Raw genomic sequence first — 13,459 nt, forward strand, 5'->3', positions numbered from 1 at the left:
AGTGGGGGCTGTGGTCCTCGCCACAGATGCAGGGAGGTGGCCAGGAATGCAGGCAGGACAATCTGGGGGGCGTTGGGCTTTAACACATGGTGCCTGCTCTTTGTGTCAACCTGGCAGGGTCAGGATGGCCCCGGAACCCCAGGGCCAGGCAAAGGCTGCCCCCGGGCAGAGTCCTTGGTGTATGAAACTATCTCATTCCCACTGTCCCCTTTTTTCTCTGCAGCATTGGAGGGACCGGAGGGTGGTCTGCCAAGGGCTGTGAGCTCCTGTCCAGGAACCGGACTCACGTGCTGTGTCAGTGCAGCCACATGGCCAGCGTCGCGGTGCTCATGGACATCTCCAGGCGTGAGGTGGGCACCCTCCCAGGGCCACCCTTCCCACCTGACAAGTGGATTCTTTGCTTTGGAGACTAGGAATTAGGCCCAGCCCCCAGCCCGCCCCCTCCACAAGCTGTGTCTTCGCACAAACCAAATCCACAGTATTCCAGGACTGCCACCCAGAACCTGCAAGGCTTCCACAGCAAAGCTGGATTAGAAGGGTTTTCCAAGGGCATTAAAACCTGAGATGGCAGAACCCAACCTGGGCTCTGAAAGACCTGCAGTGTGCCCTCCCAGGAGAGCAGATCTGTGACGTGGCTGCTTTTAGCCATTGGGAGAAAGAGAGGCTGTGTGGCAGCCAGGCCACCTCTCCCAGGCCATACCCAGAAGGCAGAGAGGCCCTGTTGGGAGCACTGTAGTGACAGGGCAGCTAAGACTAGACCCCTGGCATGGCAAGCCACCTGGGAATGTGAGCTGGCCATAGTGGCCCTAGAGATGAGTTGGACAGTGGGGCCTGTCCGGGCCCCCGTTACCTAGACAGGAAGGTGGTATGAGGCAGCCCAAGGTGACGTGTGGAGGCAGGGGTGTCTGGGAGCCAGAAAGAGGTGATTTCACCTGGCACTTTTCCCTCATGCTGAGATGTGGCTTGGGAAGCCAAGCTGTTGTCCCTTCCAAGGGCCTTAGTTTACCACCCTTAAGAAGTGTATAGTAAGGAACCTGGAAATTAAAAAAAAAAAAAAGTCAATATAATGTGCGGCTTTGTAGAGACATGAGTGGCTGACTCGGGGAGTAGATTTGCTCGCGCTAATCACAGGATGTTTTGAGAGGGACAGGTGTGATGGGCGGGATGGTTCCTTGGAAGGTGCTCCTGCTGAGGGACATGTGTGTCCCAGGAATTGGGACATAAAGTGGCCCTCCCTCTCTCCATCTCTCCATCCACTGTCCTGCTATTTCACTGTGTGGCTACCGGCGAGTTACATTTAACCTGGTCAAGCATCAGTTTTGTCATCTGCAAGGTGGGATGACAGACACACTTCCCTTGTAGTTTTGATCTATGGCACACCCTTGGCAGATCTGGCAGAGTCCCTGCCACATCATACTTAGTCACTAAAAAGTTCTTAGTCACGTCGTATTATTAAACTTACCATTTTCTTTGTCTTTAGCCAGAGGATAAATCTAAGATCATGTTACACGAAGCACAGGCGATACCACGGGGCCTCGCAGCCCAACCTGCTTGCCTTGTGCAGTTTAGAAGGTCCCTCGCAGCTGTGAGTTTGGGGTAGGGCTCAGCTTCTCTGGAACAGCATTTGTGTGTGAGTTTAGTTGGTTTTTGTTTTTTGTTTTTTTTTTTTAATGTGACAAAATATACATAAGATTCAAGTGTAGATTTCAGAACTGTTGAAGACACTCAGGTTATCATAACCTCCCATCTCTGGAACTTGTTCATCTTCCCAAATTATTCCTTTGATTTTTGTTCCTGTTTTGTGCCACCCGAGAACCACATATTGGTCCCACTGGTTCCCGCCAGTCTTTCATAGTCTCATGATCCGTCATCTAACTGGTCTGTAAGTGCGAGAACTCACCTGCTCTCCTGCCTTGAACCCACCCACCCACAGCATGGGGAGGTCCTGCCGGTGAAGGCCGTCACGTACGCCGCCGTGGCCTTGTCGCTAGCGGCCTTGCTGGTGGCCTTCATGCTCCTGGCACTGGTCCGCACGCTGCGCTCCAACCTGCACAGCATCCACAGGAACCTGATCGCGGCGCTGTCCCTCACCCAGCTGGTCTTCGTGCTTGGGATCCACCAGACGGAGAACCAGGTGAGGCCCCGCCACTCCTGCTCCACCACTTGCGCCTGCACAGGGTGTGGTGTTCTCACTCGGGCTCCTGTTGTCAGATGGGTTTGCTTTTCCAGCGAGGCTAATGCCGTGAAGAGTCCCCTCTCGCCTTTGGGGGGCTCCCCTGCAATTTCGGCTCTGTGGGTGCACCAGAGGAGGCTGTAGGAAGCTTGGACTCTGGGGCCAAGTCAGGTGGGCTTGTGGTTGCTTTGTCCCTGGTAAAGCACCTATGGGAGCCAAGTCAGAAGGGCTGGGGGCTCCATACCTGCCAAGTCTTACCCTCCTGATCTGCACTAGTGATTCCTTTAGAAATTACGGCCATTTGTCAAATCCAAGAGGACTTCAGGCTTTCTCCACGTGAAGACGCTGGGGTCTCTGCCCCCTTGCATTCCCCGTGTTTTCTGCTGTTCCAGAGAGGGATGGATATCTAGAGCAGGCCTAGGTTTTGGGGAGGGGGTTTCTGGTGAATATATGGGGTTGAGGAAGAGGAAAGAGCTCATAGAAAGGGGTAACCAGGGGACAGGAACCAATGGGAGCAAAAGGAGAGAGGGTGGGTAGATGTCTGTGTGAGCTGCTTAATTAAATATGTGGACTCTTGGGGTGTTGGCTCTGGCTTATGGGTTGCCTCTTGGGCTTCTAGGGTGTTGTGTGGGGCCCTGGGGTGTCCTGGGAGCTCCTGAGGTCTAGCCACATAGGTAGTTTTCTCTCGACAGACAGTGATGATCAGACCACCTTTTCCTAGAGCAGTGGTTCTCACCCTTCCTAATGCTGTGGCCCTTTAATACAGTTCCTGTGGGTTGTGACCCACAGGTTGAGAACCACTGTCCTAGACCCTTGGTTCCCTCTTTTAAACTTCCGAGTCCCCCGGGCGGCGCCTGTGGCTCAGTGAGCAGGGCGCTGGCCCCATATACCAAGGGTGGCGGGTTCAAACCCAGCCCTGGCCAAACTACAACAAAAAAATAGCCGGGTGTTATGGCAGGCGCCTGTAGTCCCAGCTACTCGGGAGGCTGAGGCAGGAGAATCGCCTAAGCCCAGGAGTTGGAGGTTGCTATGAGCTGTGTGACACCACGGCACTCTACTGAGGGCAATAAAGTGAAACTCTTGTCTCTACAAAAAAAAATAAATAAACTTCTGAGCCCTCCAACTTGGGGAAGGACAGACAGACTCCTGAACTGCTAAAGCAAGTGAGGGGACACCTGCTAGCAAGTGTTGCCATCTCTGTCCTTGGGAGTTGTCACCAATGTAGAAAGCGAGCCTGCTCAGGAGTAATGTGGCTTGTTTTTTTAAGGACAAATTTCTGATGAGAGAAATGGAAAAAAAGAATCAAGTCACAAATAACCAATATTGGGGGTGCAAAAAGAAGACACACTACTTTGACCAACTTTATACTAGTACGTTTGAAACTTTGTTAAAATGGATGCATTTCCCAGAAAAATATAACCTTTTTGCTAAACCTAATTCACAATGTAGAAAGCCTGACTAGTCCTGTAACTCCCAGAATGTGCACTGGTATGTAAAAAACCCTGCCCAGTTTCAGTGTATCTGAGGAATGCAAGGATAATTTAATGTTATAAGAAAATCTATAAATGTCATTCACCTCACTAATACATTTGAGGAAAATACAATTGTTCTCAATGAATGTAGAAAATAATGTTGATACATTTCCTGCCCACTGATGACGGCAAAGAAGGAAAGAGCAGCCTTTTAACAGACTAGGAATGGGGGAACTCTTTTTGGGGGCAGCGGAACTTTTAGTAAAGAGCGTCCACAGAAAACCTGCTGTCCACATAATGGTCATGGGAAAACAGTAGAAGCGTCCTCTAAAATCAGCGCCCAGCTGTCCCACTCTGTCCATTGGTGTAGTAGAAGTGGCCAGGTCAGCACAAAAGACAAAAATAAAGGCATAGAGACTGGAAAGAAAGAGAAAAGCTGTCATTGTTTATTAGAGTGTATGGGTGACATTGGAGTTTAGCAGGGTAGCTGGTTAGAATTAGAGGTATAATTTTATATAAGGCCAGCCACATTCCTGCACACCAGCCCCCTGAGCATAATTAACAAGTAACTTACAAGGGGTGGCCAAGGGCTGGGAGGACAGAACTGGGCCAGCAGAGCAGCCCGATGAGGCGCTGGTCCTGGGAGGTGGTGTCCAGGCCCAGAAGCGAGGCCAGGGTCAGCCCTGAGGGAGAAGAGGGGCTAGGCCGACTTTCAGGTTTCTGGAAAGGTAAGCACCTCTCACGTGCTGAGAGGTAAACTGAAGCTGAGGCTGGATGCTGTGGGGCTGGGAAGGTGAAGGTGCAGAGCTTGTTGGGGGGAAGGGTGCTGCTGCAAGTGGAGGTGGGAATTGTGTCTGTGGGCAGGACAGGCTCAGGAAAGGGAGCAGAGTAGAGAGACGGAGGGGGTATTTTCTGGGTGAGGCAGCCAGAGCCCCCTCAGGAGAGAGGGGGTACACCTACCTGGAAGGTGGAAGGGTGGGGACGCACAGGGGGAGTGCAGGACATGCTGGAGGAAGAATTCTCACACCAATGGTAGAATAGTTTTAAAGAAAGAAAGTTTGTTTTACTTTCTGGAGAAAGAAGGGTGGGGGGGGGTGGCCACAACACATGGATGATGGAGGGAACCAGCTGGGCCCCGAGAATCTGCCCAGTGTTTTTTTTTTTTTGTAGAGACAAGAGTCTCGCTTTATTGCCCTTGGTAGAGTGCTGTGGCATCACAGCTCACAGCAACCTCCAGCTTCCTGGGCTTAGGTGATTCTCTTGCCTCAGCCTCCTGAGTAGCTGGGACTACAGGCACCTGCCACAACACCCGGCTATTTTTTTGTTGCACTTTGACTGGGGCCGGGTTTGAACCTGCCACCCTTGGTATATGGGGCCGGCGCCCTACTCACTGGGCCACAGGTACCACCCACTGCCCAGTGTTTTTAAAGAGTGAAGGTGCTGTGGCTTCAGCAGACTGAGGGCAGAAGCGGTTGCAGGAGCTCTTTATTTCTCTTTCCCTCTTCTCTCCGTGAGGCTGACTTCCTCAGAGGCCCTGAAATGTGGCCCCGGCAGGGACTGAGCGGAGTGGGGGCTCTTCAAGGCTGTGGAGCTCAGAGATGACGGATGAGGCCACAGGTGTTTACTAAAAAGAGCAGTTGTGCTGAGTTTACTTCTCTTACTTTCTGTGGGGTTTTTTTTTTTTTCCTGTTACCTAGCTATTAGCTGGGCTGCCTTTCAGGAGGCCGGCCTTGAGAAGAGAGCTTCCACTGATGAGCTTGGTGGGTTCTTGGAAGTCGCAGGTAGAGCAGCAGGCCTGCTCCACCGACCCCCAGAGCGCTGTAGGATGAACAAGGACCAAACAGCCTCACTGCCCTCCAGGTGCTCCCGCCTGAGGCCTGCAGAACCCTGCACCTCAGGCAGGAGGCTGTCGGTGGGAGGCCAGGTGATTCATTCAAAACCCTTGAGTGTGCCTTTGAGTGGTCTGAATAGAGGGCAGTGGAGTCAGCTAGGGCCCCTCCCTGCAACTGAGCACGTAGTGTGAAAGGCCCGAGTGACTCGCCCCACACGCGGGGAAGAGCTTTCCAGGCAGCCATGCACCACCGAGCTTGAAGAAGAGAAGGAAACCGCTGCACGGATCTGGGGGCCTGGCAGTGCGCCTGGGTTTTATGGGGTTTTGTAAACTCACAATCCTATCTCTGGCCGAGGGTTTCCGTCTCTTGGCACTGGCAGGCTGAGATGATTTTATGCATCCGCGTTCGGTCTTTGTTCTGTTTCTGGAAAAGGTGCAACACTAGGTACAGAAGTCTGTGTGTCCAGCCCCACTGAACTGAAGACGTCGCAGCTCTAGTACTTTTTGTTGAAAAGTGGTTTTGTGGGTTTGCTTTCCACCTCGCTTACGGCGATAAGCCAAACAGCCTTCTCCCTGTCTTCCTTTTCCCATTCCTGGGTCGCCCGGCTCCAGGGCTCTGTTTCTGGAGAGTACCTGGCCCATAGGGTTGACACGGCAACAGATGGCGCCTATCGTGTCACCCTCGTACCTGGCTCTGTCCACTTCTCCTTGGGTACACTGCTCTGGTGCTTCAACAGAGTGGCGTCCCACCCGGGGTTGAGGTGGCGCCTCCCTCTGCTCCTACCTTCTGGTGTCCGTGGGGAGGACACTGGACCCCTGGATGGTTGGTTTGATGGTTTGGCTGCCGTGGACTGGACAGCATGTGTCAGGGTGGGGCCTCTGGGTCAGGCCGGGGCCTGGAGGGAGCTCTCACCATGTCCCAGCTGGCCAGCGCTGGGGGGGAGGGAGGTCCTCCCAGAGAGTCCTGGTGAAGCTGCTCAGGGCCACACCTTCAAGTCCAGCACTGGAGCATATTGTGCTAAATTGACGTTAATGACCCCCAGGGCCGGACTCCCTGTGACCCCACAGTGTCCCCAGCCCTGCCCACACTGCCCTTGTCCCAACTGCATATAGCCCTCTGTGTCCAGGCAGACAGGCTCTCCCAGCCGGCTCCTCACTGCAAGGCATGTACTGTCCTTTTGCTGTCCTGTGGACACCAATTTTGTCTTCCTGGCACTTGGCCCAACACGTAGCCCTCCCAGCTGACGGTGGCCGTGTAGAGCACATGCTCCCATCCCTGTTCTTTCTATGACGGACAAATTAAGGCTCCGTGAAGTGAACACAGGCACGAGGAGCTCATGGGGATTTAACCACATGGTCACTGTGCAGAGCCTCTACCGTCCCTGGCCACACCCACTGGGCCATGGGACGCTGTGTGGGGGTCACAGTGGTGGGCACAGGCTGAGATCACAGTCCCAGGTCCTTGGCCCAAGCAGGCCCACCTCTACAGTATTTCCTTTAAACTTTAAATAGATTACCGACATCTAAAGTGTTGGAACCATCACACAAAACCTGGATTTCCAGCTTCTCTGAGACTAGATACTGTGCCCTGACCCACCCTAGCCACGGTGGCTCGGGGCAGCAGGTGCCCCCTTGCTGCTGGCCCAGGGCCCTGGCTGAGCTCAGCCCTTTCCATGCAGTTCCTGTGTACTGTGGTCGCCGTCCTCCTGCACTACGTCTACATGAGCGCCTTTGCCTGGGTGCTGGTGGAAGGCCTACACGTGTACCGCATGCTGACTGAGGCCCGCAACATCGATGCCGGGCCCATGAGGTTCTACTACGTCGTGGGCTGGGGCATCTCCGCCATCGTCACAGGTGAGGACGGGCTCGGCAGCCCCGCCAGGGTGGCCTGCTCAGCAGTACAGACTTCCCACAGGCAACAGCTCAGCAGGGGTCCACATGTCACTGTCCCCATGGGAGCCACGCCCAGGTGCAGGCAGGGAGGGCCACCTGCCCTTCTTCTGTGCCCAGCTCCAAGGCCTGTCTGCACACACAGATGACAGCTCAATTGGCCCCTGAGGGACGCGTAGCTCCTCAAGAGTTGGCGGATCCCTGTCTGTCCCCTGGGGAGTGGGGGGTCAGAAGGCAGAGGAGCAAGGTCCCCTCCACACACCTCTCACCAGAAACCAGAGTTAGGTCTTGCTTCCCATTGAGAAAGGACCTCACTTCCACTCTTTAGAGGAAGAGCCAAAGCTCCTTCTGAGCCACCTCAGATTCTGGGGATCTGGACACTAAGTCTGAGGCCAGAGGCACTGGGGGAGAGGGTGTTGTCACCCAGGAGCCAGTTGCTGACAGGTGTCCTTAGCCAGCAGCCTCCTGGGGCCCTGATGTGGCTCTCCCTCTACTCCCAGGGACCTTGAGTTACCGTTCTCACATTCATCCAGAGCCTAGAGGTGGGAGGTAGGGCAGGCCCGGTGGGCAGCTGTGGTCGCCCCCAGCAGCAGCCCCCTGGACTCAGTGCTCGTCACAGGACAATGTCAAGATGAAGCATGTTGGAAAATGGTCTTTTTAGCTACTCTGTGTAAAGCAGATTCAACGCCTCCCTGCCCCCTCCCACCTCTTCACATCAGGGTACACGTGTGAGATGCCCCTGCCTCTTGAGACCACTCTGGAATCTATATCCAGATATTTCACATTTCTAACCTACTTTAAAAACTCTTAAGTTTCTTGAACAAGATCTTAAAATTATTCCCAAGGAACCTGGGACTGGACTGAGGCGTTGGCTGATGGCAGTTGCCTGGGTCAGCTGCTCGGGCTGCACTGACCACCCTTGTCTCGAGGACTTGGGCTGGACTGGGTGACAGCCGGTCTCTGCAGGCCCTGCTTTCCTTCACTCTTTCCCAGCTCCAGAAGTCTCAGTCACCATGATATGTTGCCCAGGAGAGGGTATTCACTCACTTATCCTCCCCTGAGAGCCTCCCTTGAGCCAGGCCCCTTCTAGGCCTGGGGTCAGAACAAGGCAGATGGCCGTGGCTTGCGGCTCTTCCTAGGACTCTACTGAAGAGAGGCACAGAGCTCAGGGTGGCACAGGGGTCTCGCTATTGCCTGGGATGGGGCAGCTGTCTTCCCAGAGGAAGTGCCATTTGTGCTAGACACTAGGGGTGGGGAGTATGGCCAGCTGGGACTGACCTGAGGCGGGGAAGGGGAGCAGGGGTGCCGTGTGGGCTGGAGCATCACAGTGGCCCCTCCACACAGGGCTGGAAGGCCCCAGAAGCAGCCATGTCTGTCTCCCAAGGACAGTGGGAAATCATTGGAGGGTTTTGAGCAGCAGGGAGTCACCATATTTCTAAGATTTTAATAACAAGAAGCTTTAAATGGGGAGAAGCAAGCGGAGCTATCCAGGCGTGGGAGGGGCACATGGGAGTAGCGGCCAGTGTCTCCTGCCCCAGACTTGGCCCTGCTGGCTCTGCACGGACGGGCAGTCCTGACCCAGCTCAGGTGGGTGTTAGTGATGTGCCTGCACCTTAGATTATGGGAGAAATGGGGGTTTCTTAGGTTCTTATCTGAACACAAGCAGTTTTCCCAGGAGCCTCAGTGGTGAGTGTGTGTGAGTGAATGCAGGTGTCTGCACGTGTGTGCATGTGTGTGGTGCGTCTGCACAATGTACATGCGTGATGTGTGCGTAGTGTGTGTACATGTGAGGGGTGGGCATGTGTTCACATCCACTCCCACCCCAACACTATCTTCACAGTTGCTTCTGTGCCGTCTGGTCTGCCCTCCCCGATCTTCCTCAGTAGACCCCAGCCGGGCTGGGCCTCTGTGGGGCTGACCCCAGAGCAGCTCTTATGCCCTTTACTCCAAGCCTCAGGGCAGGGCTGTGCAGGGCCCCTGGCTATTTCTCTGGGGCTCCCAACACTGGGGCCATGCTGGGTCCCGCTCGTGCCCTGCCCCAGCGGGTCCTGGGGGTGCTGTCCCACACTGGGCAGGGGTGGCCATCTGGGTGTGTGTCCCTCACTCTTATCTGCCTTCCTTGTGTGTCAGGATTGGCAGTTGGCCTAGACCCCCAGGGCTATGGGAACCCCGACTTCTGCTGGCTGTCCCTTCAAGACACCCTGATTTGGAGTTTTGCTGGGCCCATCGGAGCAGTTATAATTGTGAGTGCTGGGGCCTTCCCAGAGTCCAGATTCTTAGGGACACGTGCGCCCAGGTATCCCAAGGTTGCATTGGTTGGAAGGGAGGTTCCGGGCTGGCTGGTGCTACTCGCTCTTTCAGGGGCTAGAATGTGGCTGGGAGGGCTTCACTCAGGGTGCGGTCCCTAAAGCTGCCAGGCTACTCCCAAACCTTGCCCTCAGATCCCACGGTTCCAGGTTTCGTGTTATGCCCACCGTGAGACTGCTCTGCCTCAACCCCAGGCCCTGCCCAGGCAGGCTGGTGTGGTGGCCCTGCCTGGGCAGGTCTGGGAGATAGCAGTCTCCACAGGTCAGCCTCATGCCACGGGCAGGGCCCTAGGCCTTCCCCCGAGCACATGTCCCTGAGATGCAGATGGAGAAGCCTCCAAGGCTTTGATGATCCACCTGACTCAGGCTTTTTCTCTTGCTCTTTTCAGATCAATACAGTCATTTTTGTCCTGTCTGTAAGGGTGTCCTGCCAAAGGAAGCACCATTATTATGAAAGAAAGGGTGTCGTGTGAGTTGAGGCTGAATGATGATGAGTGGGTGAACAGAGGGACAGGTGAACAAATGGTTGGGTGGATGGGTGGAAAGACAGGATGGGTGGACAGACGGATGAATGGCTGGATAGTGGGAGGTGGGTGGGAGAGAGGAGGCTGGGCTCAGCCCCTGCCCCTGCCCACAGTCCCCTGCTGAGGACGGCCTTCCTCCTGCTGCCGCTGGTCAGTGCCACCTGGCTGCTAGGGCTGCTGGCGGTGAACAGCGACGTGCTGGCCTTTCACTACCTCTTCGCCATCTTCAGCTGCTTGCAGGTAGGAGTCTGGGGAATTGCCTGGCAGGGCCACTGCTGGGACAGCCCTGGTGGGCAAATGGGGCCGCCTTGTGGCAGCAGAGCCACGAGGATTTGAGGAGGGGCTTGTGGTAAGGTCCCACCGTCCCTAGCCCCACTGCCAGGACAGAGACCTGGGGTCCCAGAACCACTGCCAGGTGGCACAAATCCCACTTGGTCTCCCGGGAGGAGGAGTAGCCACTGATGAGTCACACCAAGGACCATCCAGCAGATTGACACACTGGGGACCAACTGCCTGGTGCAGGCCAGGCTTGCTCCAGGCACTTGCAGCTATTTGCCCGACTGGCTGGCCCTGGGCATCCGCAGGGAGGTGGCACCAGCAGGCTGACCCTGCCTCGCTCCCTTCAGGGCCTCTTCGTCCTCCTCTTCCACTGCGTGCTCAGCAGGGAGGTCCGGAAGCACCTGAAGGGGGTGCTCACCGGGAAGAAGCTGCACCCGGATGACTCGGCCACCACCAGGGCCACCCTGCTTACAGTAGGCGCCAATGGGGCCCCACAGGCCTGGGGGCTGGGTGGCACCATTCATGGCAGGGCTCAGGGGCTTTGTGTGGCCTTTGTGTCCCAGGCCATGGCAGGGCTACTGGTGCCCCTAACTGGGGCAGTGGAACAGACAGGATCTCAGGAGGCCACGGCCATAGCAATGAAGCGTCCCCGACCACAGTGTGGTTTGGGTTGGGTGCTGTCCCTCAGGGCTCCTGTGTGCAGTAAAGGTTTGCTATTCTGCTGGGCAGGGGTCTTGCAGTGGGGACAGAGCAGCCTCTAGAGCTCCGCATGGTGGTCTCTACCCCAAAATAACTAGCCGGTCCTTCCCCAGCGCTCCCTTAACTGCAACAACACCTACAGTGATGGGCCTGACATGCTGCGCACAGCCCTGGGCGAGTCCACCGCCTCACTGGACAGCACCATCAGGTCAGGCTGGCGGCGCCCTCCCTGGCACCCTGGGGAGGGGGAGGCAGTACCCCGGCCATGGCTTCGTCTCCTCTGCCTAGTCTGTGTGGAGGCCCCCAGCTCATCCTGACACTCTAGTCCATACCTCCCTCTGCGCTCCGGAGGCCCCGTTTGTCTGTTATTGTCATGGACGGGAACATAGCTGGGGTGGTGGTCGACAACCTTCCAGATCATCTTCCAGTAACACTGGGTGGCCACATCATCTGTCTCTCTGCGGAAGGTGCTGAGCCTACCCTCCCCATCCTCTCCAGGGACGAAGGGGTCCAGAAGCTCAGTGTGTCCTCTGGGCCAGCACGGGGTGGTCATGGAGAGCCAGATTCGTCCTTCATCCCCAGGAAGCCCCACGGTACGGTTCCCTGAGGACAGAGGAGCCCTAGGATTGGTCTTATCTCCCCCAAGGCCCCTCAGTCCCTTATACCCTTGGTGAAGTGTTAGGGACCTGTTACTGTCACATGCCTAGGGCCACATGTGCTGTTCCCAGGGGTTGAGCCCCCTGTCTCCTCCTATGGCCCTTGCAGGCCACGACTCAGACTCAGATAGCGAGCTGTCCCTGGATGAGCACAGCAGCTCCTATGCCTCCTCACATTCGTCAGACAGCGAGGATGACGGGGCGGAGGCCCAAGACAGTTGGGACCCAACCCGGGGCCCTATCCACAGCACCCCCAAAGGTGAGTGATGGGGCCCTGTAGGCCACCTGGCAGGCCCTGGCTGTGGCTGGAGACCTTGCCTTCCAGGACATGCCCTACAGAGCTGTGGCTACATGGGGACACAGCCTAGGTGGAAGGCCCTGGCCCTGGGAGGACCCACCACCCCCTGTGCTCTCCTCTGAGTATCTGAACAAGGGCTGCAAAGTCTTGGGGATCCTCAGGGAGCAGGTAATACTGCCGGAGGGCAGCCCATTCGAGTTCCGGGTGTTAGGCTGCAGTGTAGGGGTCACAGCTGAGGGCCCCCATTGTCTAGACATTCCCTCTCTGGGTCCCCTTTCAGGTCAGGGCCACTCAGGAGCCACCAGAATGTGGACTCCCCAGGGGTGTGGTTTTTAGCTGGTGGCGCCAGCCGGCTTTTAGCGGGCTGCTCACTGAGTGCGGCTCTTGTGGCTCAGGGGATGCTGTGGCCAACCACATCCCAGCTGGCTGGCCTGACGAGAGCCTGGCGGGTAGTGACAGTGAGGGCCCTGGTGGTCAGCCCCACCTGAAGGTGGAGACCAGGGTCAGTGTGGAGCTGCACCGGGAGGAGCAGGACAGTCACTGTGGGGACCGTACCCCAGACACCGAGAGTGAGGTCACAGCCAGGCCTGCTCAGCAGCCCCCAGAGCAGAGGAAAGGTACGTGGGGGGTACCGGGGTCCCAGGGTGGCACGGCTGGGGCGGAACTGTCTGGGCCTTGAGAACCAAGCAGCGCAGGTGCGCAGGGAGGACCCTCCGACCCCAGCCGGCTGCATCTGGCTCCTCCCAGGCATCTTGAAAAACAAGGGCACCTACCCACCGCCGCTGACAGAGCAGACACTGAAGGGCAGGCTCCGCGAGAAGCTGGCAGACTGTGAGCAGAGCCCTGCGTCATCGCGCACGTCCTCCCTGGGCTCCGACTGCGCCATCACCATCAAGAACCCACGGCGGGAGCCCGGCCGTGAGCACCTCAACGGGATGGCAATGAACGTGCGCACCGGGAGCGCCCAGGCCAATGGCTCTGACTCTGAGTGAGTAGCCTCAACCTCCCCGACAGAGGGGACGGTGGTCACTAGCCTGGAGTGTGTATCACCTGGAGGCTTAAGCACAGAGGAAGCCCAGGCAGGGGCCAAGGAGGAACCGTCCCAGTGGTGGGGCAGACTCCCTGTCCTACAGCCTGGGGGCTGCACTGGCCAAGCCTCTGATGGCCAGTCCTAAAATGCTAGGACTTGAGGTGCGCTGGGCTCTGCGTTCACAGGCACTGTCTCCCAGCCAGTCCATTGTATGGCCAAGGAGACTGAGGCTTCAAGGCGCCCAGCACAGCAGTGCAGAGGAGGGGTCCTGGCTCCTGACTCCTGCCCATCACTCCTCTTC

General features: G+C 56.6%; 1 protein-coding gene across 6 annotated transcripts in view; it reads left to right on the forward strand.

Moving 5' to 3' along the window:
* CELSR1 (cadherin EGF LAG seven-pass G-type receptor 1) overlaps nucleotides 1–13,459 on the forward strand; it is a 146,563-nt gene that overhangs the window by 120,348 nt on the left and 12,756 nt on the right. For 5 of the 6 annotated variants that reach the window (XM_053584866.1, XM_053584870.1, XM_053584868.1 and 2 more), the window contains exons 23-34: nucleotides 224–350; nucleotides 1,934–2,134; nucleotides 7,156–7,330; nucleotides 9,497–9,609; nucleotides 10,062–10,141; nucleotides 10,310–10,436; nucleotides 10,823–10,948; nucleotides 11,288–11,382; nucleotides 11,673–11,767; nucleotides 11,940–12,089; nucleotides 12,524–12,745; nucleotides 12,876–13,116. In XM_053584866.1, the coding sequence (XP_053440841.1) occupies nucleotides 224–350; nucleotides 1,934–2,134; nucleotides 7,156–7,330; nucleotides 9,497–9,609; nucleotides 10,062–10,141; nucleotides 10,310–10,436; nucleotides 10,823–10,948; nucleotides 11,288–11,382; nucleotides 11,673–11,767; nucleotides 11,940–12,089; nucleotides 12,524–12,745; nucleotides 12,876–13,116 (1,752 nt within the window). The remainder of the gene's footprint in view (nucleotides 1–223; nucleotides 351–1,933; nucleotides 2,135–7,155; nucleotides 7,331–9,496; nucleotides 9,610–10,061; nucleotides 10,142–10,309; nucleotides 10,437–10,822; nucleotides 10,949–11,287; nucleotides 11,383–11,672; nucleotides 11,768–11,939; nucleotides 12,090–12,523; nucleotides 12,746–12,875; nucleotides 13,117–13,459) is intronic. The other variant, XM_053584867.1, reaches the window with a different exon arrangement.

This window comes from Nycticebus coucang, chromosome 3 (assembly GCF_027406575.1).
Source record: "Nycticebus coucang isolate mNycCou1 chromosome 3, mNycCou1.pri, whole genome shotgun sequence".
Taxonomy (NCBI): domain Eukaryota; kingdom Metazoa; phylum Chordata; class Mammalia; order Primates; family Lorisidae; genus Nycticebus; species Nycticebus coucang.